General features: G+C 43.3%; 1 protein-coding gene across 1 annotated transcript in view; it reads left to right on the forward strand.

Annotated features, from left to right (window-relative positions):
• Nucleotides 1-4,771, forward strand: part of LOC308096665 (cytochrome P450 26B1-like) — a gene marked incomplete at its 3' end in the record, with an annotated part of 37,400 nt that extends 32,629 nt beyond the window's left edge. The window contains exons 11-12 of the mRNA XM_080444077.1: nucleotides 4-112; nucleotides 3,879-4,771. Coding sequence (XP_080300203.1) covers nucleotides 4-112; nucleotides 3,879-4,771 — 1,002 coding nt within the window. The remainder of the gene's footprint in view (nucleotides 1-3; nucleotides 113-3,878) is intronic.
• Between the last annotated feature and the right edge of the window lie 213 nt (nucleotides 4,772-4,984).

A 4,984-nucleotide genomic window follows, 5' to 3' on the forward strand; every position in this document is an offset into this window, starting at 1 on the left:
CAGCCAGAAATAGAGACACATCAGCCATCGTACACAGGAAAGAATACCCACTTCTGTAAAGAGTGTGGCAAGTGCTTCGGAAATGTATGGCTACTGAAGAGACACCAGCGGCGTATCCACACTGGAGAAAAACCATACCACTGTAAACAGTTTGATCTGAAGACGCACATTCGTCTTCATACTGGAGATAAACCTTTCCGCTGTCATCAGTGTGACAAGAGATTCAATCAGTCAGGTCATCTGAAACGGCACCAGCGTATCCACACTGCAGAAAGATCTTTCCACAGTGGTTACAGTTCATGCTTTTAAACATAATAACCTCTTATATTATTTTAGTGTAGCCCTGCTCCTGAGTAAAGACCAACGTCGGATTCATGACAATTGTGCAAAGCCTTGATTTGCGTGCATACACAGGTGTATCAAATGGTGAATGTCGTTCATTAGGGGTGTGCCCATATATCGTCTCGCGATATATCGCACTACGTTTTCGTGACGATATGGGAAAAATATATATATTTTTTGCAATAATAATAATGCAAAAAAATATATGGGTGGTTTAAATGCAAACAGAAGTATCTGTTTGCATTTGCACCACCCATATATTTTCATAATAAAAAAGTGCCATATATCGTATCGTATCGATATCGTGAGCCCAATATCGTGTATCGTATTGTATCGTGAAATAAGTGCATCGGCACACCCCTATCGTTCATAAAGTAGACCAGGAGACCTGGTTCTGCCAGACCCAGAATAAATTCCTTTTCCTTTTATGCCCATGTATGGACGAAAGGGGGACGACATTGGCTGACTCTATTCAGCACTGTGATTGGCTAGCGAGACACATGATGACATTAATAACCTAGGATTATGCACTTCAAAAAAATCATTTTTTTTAAGTGAGCTCCATCACTATGGGGGACGAAACTTGAACCCTCTTTTATGCCCATGTATGGACGAAATAGGGACAAAGCCTCATGTAGGCCGACCCCTTGGGTCTGGCAATTAGATTTGTGTGCCAGTGTTAATAATTTGCATGAATCAAAGTTAAACGGGATGTTTAACACCATATAGAGCAAGCAACACACCTTGTCAGCTTGTTCTGGTCTTTTTTGACAAGTAGCTAAGTCCCACGCACGCATGGATTATAAACTTAACTTGAGAGTGAATAAAGTAGATTTTTTCGGTTTGTGCACCAAATTTTTTTTCGGTTTGCGCAATGCGTCACGTTGTGAGCTTGTACTGTAGATCTACTATTTTCAGCGAAAGCTTTCCCCACAATACCGATGCTGGGGTTTAAGTGGTTAATTAAGTAAACCACGAACTCCTCATACAGTTTGTTGTACCTAATTAAAAGTAAAGGCAGAAACGTAGGTTCAGCACCAAAAAATAATCAACTTTATTCAAAAGGCCTACAAGAGTTCAAAACCAGAGTTCATAACAAGAGTTCATAACAAGAGTTCATAACAAGAGTTCATAACCAATAACCAAATCAATAGGTTAAAACTGGCATGACTGGCTCAACAATAAAACATGTACCTCTACAAGGTTCGATGCCGAGGCTTAACAAGGCAATTCAAAATGCTTTAGATAAAACAATAAGCATTAAGATATTTAAGACATTAAGTTCAGCCAAAAAAATCATCTTATTGCCAGACCCAGGGCTTTGTACATGAGGCTTTGTCGGTCTGTCCCTCTTTTCCTACCCAGCCAATCAGATGTCGGCATACTCATGCTCATGACGTCACCTCGACGTCATGAGCATGGGGTCTGGCACATCCAGGTCTCCTGGTCTAGTTTTCTCAGTTACACACCCCATGAAGCCTTGAATTCATGGAGAGTTCTTAGTTTTTGTCGCATTCCTGAGACAATAATTTGATGACCAGTGGAGTCCTCAAAGAGTCTAAGAGTTGGTAAGTTGATGTATTTTTGTAAATTTGGGTCCCTAGGAGGTACCACATTTCTCTTTTGGGTCTCAAGACAAAAGGTTTGAGCCAGCTGTTGGAGGTTTTTTACTTCGGACATTGGAAAGGGAAGGAGCCGATTGATTGATTGATTGATTGATTGATTGATGTACTTTATTTAGTAAGACATGAGGACATCAGTACATGGAAGTACAAATTCACAATACTAAACTGGAAGACTCATTAAGCACTGAGCTTGTTTAAAATGAGTTCCCACGCAAACAAATCATGATGACATATAAGAGACAGACAGATATACACACTACTATACAGAACGTCATACAATCAGCTTACAGGTTACTGGTATGAAAAAAAACCAAATATGTACAAGAGAAAAAAGAGGAAGAGTTCGGGGAGGGGGGGGGGGGTTAAGACTTAGACAGGGGCCATTTTCGAATTGCAGCCTCCTGAAGGTGTATCTTTATGGCAGTTTTGAAAGTGAGTAGGGTTTTACACTCCTTTACTCCTTTTGGTAGGGCATTCCAATTTTTTGTTGAATAGCATGAGAACGAGTTCATTCCCTTAGTTGAGCCAAATCTGGGTTAAACATGATCCGTGGAGCTGCCTCTGGTATTATGATCATGGACTTCATTTACGTTTTGGAAGTATTTTGACAAATACAGGGGGATCCCAATGTTGTGGCGTATCTTGTAGACTAGGCCCATTGTAAGTTGCTGTACTCTGTCCTCAACCCTAAGCCATCGAATCCTAGCAAAGTGAGCAGCGGTTAGATGGTTCTGTGTTTGAGGCCAAGAAGTAGCCTTACTAGTTTGTTTTGGGATGTTTGAAGCCTTGTTTTTAAGGCCTTGGTGGTGTTGTGATACCATGAGGAGCATGCATAATCGAAATTACCTTGCATGAGGGTCCCTGCAAGAATCAGCAAGGTATTCATACTGACTAGAGGGGAAATCCTATACAAAAAGTGTGTTCTTACTGCAAGAATCAGCAAGGTATTCATACTGACTAGAGGGGAAATCCTATACAAAAAGTGTGTTCTTTGGTTGACCTTTTTGATCACTTTTTCGGCCACACAGCAGATCATGTATGCCATACATTTTAACGATTTGCCTTCTGTGTTTTTGGAAATGTAACCTAGTCTACAGAGGGAAAAACTGCGCAACGGAACGGAATATGCGATGCGAGAGTGAGGTCTAGCCAACACCAACTCGGTGTTGGTGTTGACTCCTGAATCGCTGCCCTCCACACTCTCTAGCATCTAGCATCATTGTCTTGAGTTCTACAGTGCTGTTAGCTAGGCTGTCGCGCCGCAGTGCATCTACGTAGGTGGTGCGCTTCCTGGCATTGCCCTGGCTTTGCTCCCACACACAAGGCCACTACATTTAGCCTCTTTAAGAACATGATTTACCGCACCCAAGCCATGCTACTCATGCGCTGAGTTGGCAGTGCCCGGGATCGAACCCAAAACCTTGTGGTGGAAAGGTGAGTGCTCTATCGACTGAGCTTCAAACCTAAACCTACCTACCCGTTTCCAAGACATGAATTTGACCTTTGTTCTTCCAAACAGTCATCAATATGAATTGGGAACAGAACATTAGTAGGTGAAAAACAGTGTATGATCTATGTCGCCCTAGCAACGTGACATAATAAAAATATAACAAACCCTGTCCAATCAGCACACAGCTGTGACACACCCACTTATATATAAATATTGGTGACAGTCTGCACTAGCTTATTAGTTAGTTTCAACCGTATTGAGAGTCAGTGACACGTCATCCAAACATCAAGATCTTAATCACTGAAACGTAATTCCAGCCATCGACAGATTAATACCGAAACATAATTCCAGCCATCGACAGCTTAAGCCCCACCGAAAGGTGATTACAACGGATCTTTAGTTTGAAGGTTAGTGCTAATACTATACCTGCAAGACCTGAAGAATATACCTGGCCCTGACAGAGACAAGATGCAGCAGCGATGGCATCGGCGGCCAATCTTCTGTGAACGGAGACGGGACACGGAGCGGCCAGAACAAGAGGGGAGGACTCTTCCATACACTCGTAAAGAAATTCAGGAGAAACAGGAAGATAGTTCAAACAGAGTGTCCTCTTCCAAAGACAGCGGGATCTGCCAACCAGGAGAAGGACAAGAAAAAATCTAGATCTTTCGTTGGCTGGATGGTAGACGTCCTGTCCAAACCCTTTGAGAAGAGAGAGAGGAGGACATCGGCAGAGAACAAGTTGGAAGAAGAGATGGAGGATATTCAACTGGAGAACAAGTGGTCAAATGACTTCTTATCCCATATTTGTGAACTCACACTGGACCCGAACACAGCAAACACATACCTATCGCTATTTGATAACAACCGAAAGGTGTCACGTGTGAGAAATAATCAGTCGTATCCCGATCATCAAGACAGATTTGACTCCTGGGAACAGGTTCTGTGTAAAGAGGGTCTGACTGGATGCTGTTACTGGGAGGTAGAATGGAGTGGGTGGGTTTCAATAGCGGTGACATACAGAGGAATCAACAGGATAGGACGGCACGACGACGGTCTGGTTGGATTCAATGACAAGTCCTGGAGTCTGGAATGCGGCGATCATCTCCGTGGCAACAGGTACATTGTCCGTCACAATCGGAAGAGAACTGAACTCTCAGTCTGTCCCTCTGGCTCCAACAGAGTAGGGGTGTATCTGGACTGGCCTGCTGGCACGCTGTCCTTCTACAGAGTCTCCAATGACACACGGACACACCTGTACACATTCCAGTCCTCATTCACAGAAACCCTCTACCCTGGGTTCAGATTCTGGTTGTTAAAGACCACAGGGCACAGTTTCGATCTTGAACTTTGAAAAAAACGGTGACATTGACAACAGTCAGTCAGTGTATTCAAACAACGCATTCTCACTCCCAAGATGGCAAACGGGTGGTCCCAAGAAGTCAAACGTTTGACTGGAATGGGAGGTAAATACGGCACATGTTGACCAGGGCGGATATGGGTTACGATTCGTCATTTTGAACGGCGCTGAGTTGGCTGAAGCGGACTTCGCAATGCTCGGCACGTT

This window comes from Gymnoscopelus braueri (assembly GCF_963280865.1).
Source record: "Gymnoscopelus braueri genome assembly, chromosome: 12".
Classification (NCBI taxonomy): domain Eukaryota; kingdom Metazoa; phylum Chordata; class Actinopteri; order Myctophiformes; family Myctophidae; genus Gymnoscopelus; species Gymnoscopelus braueri.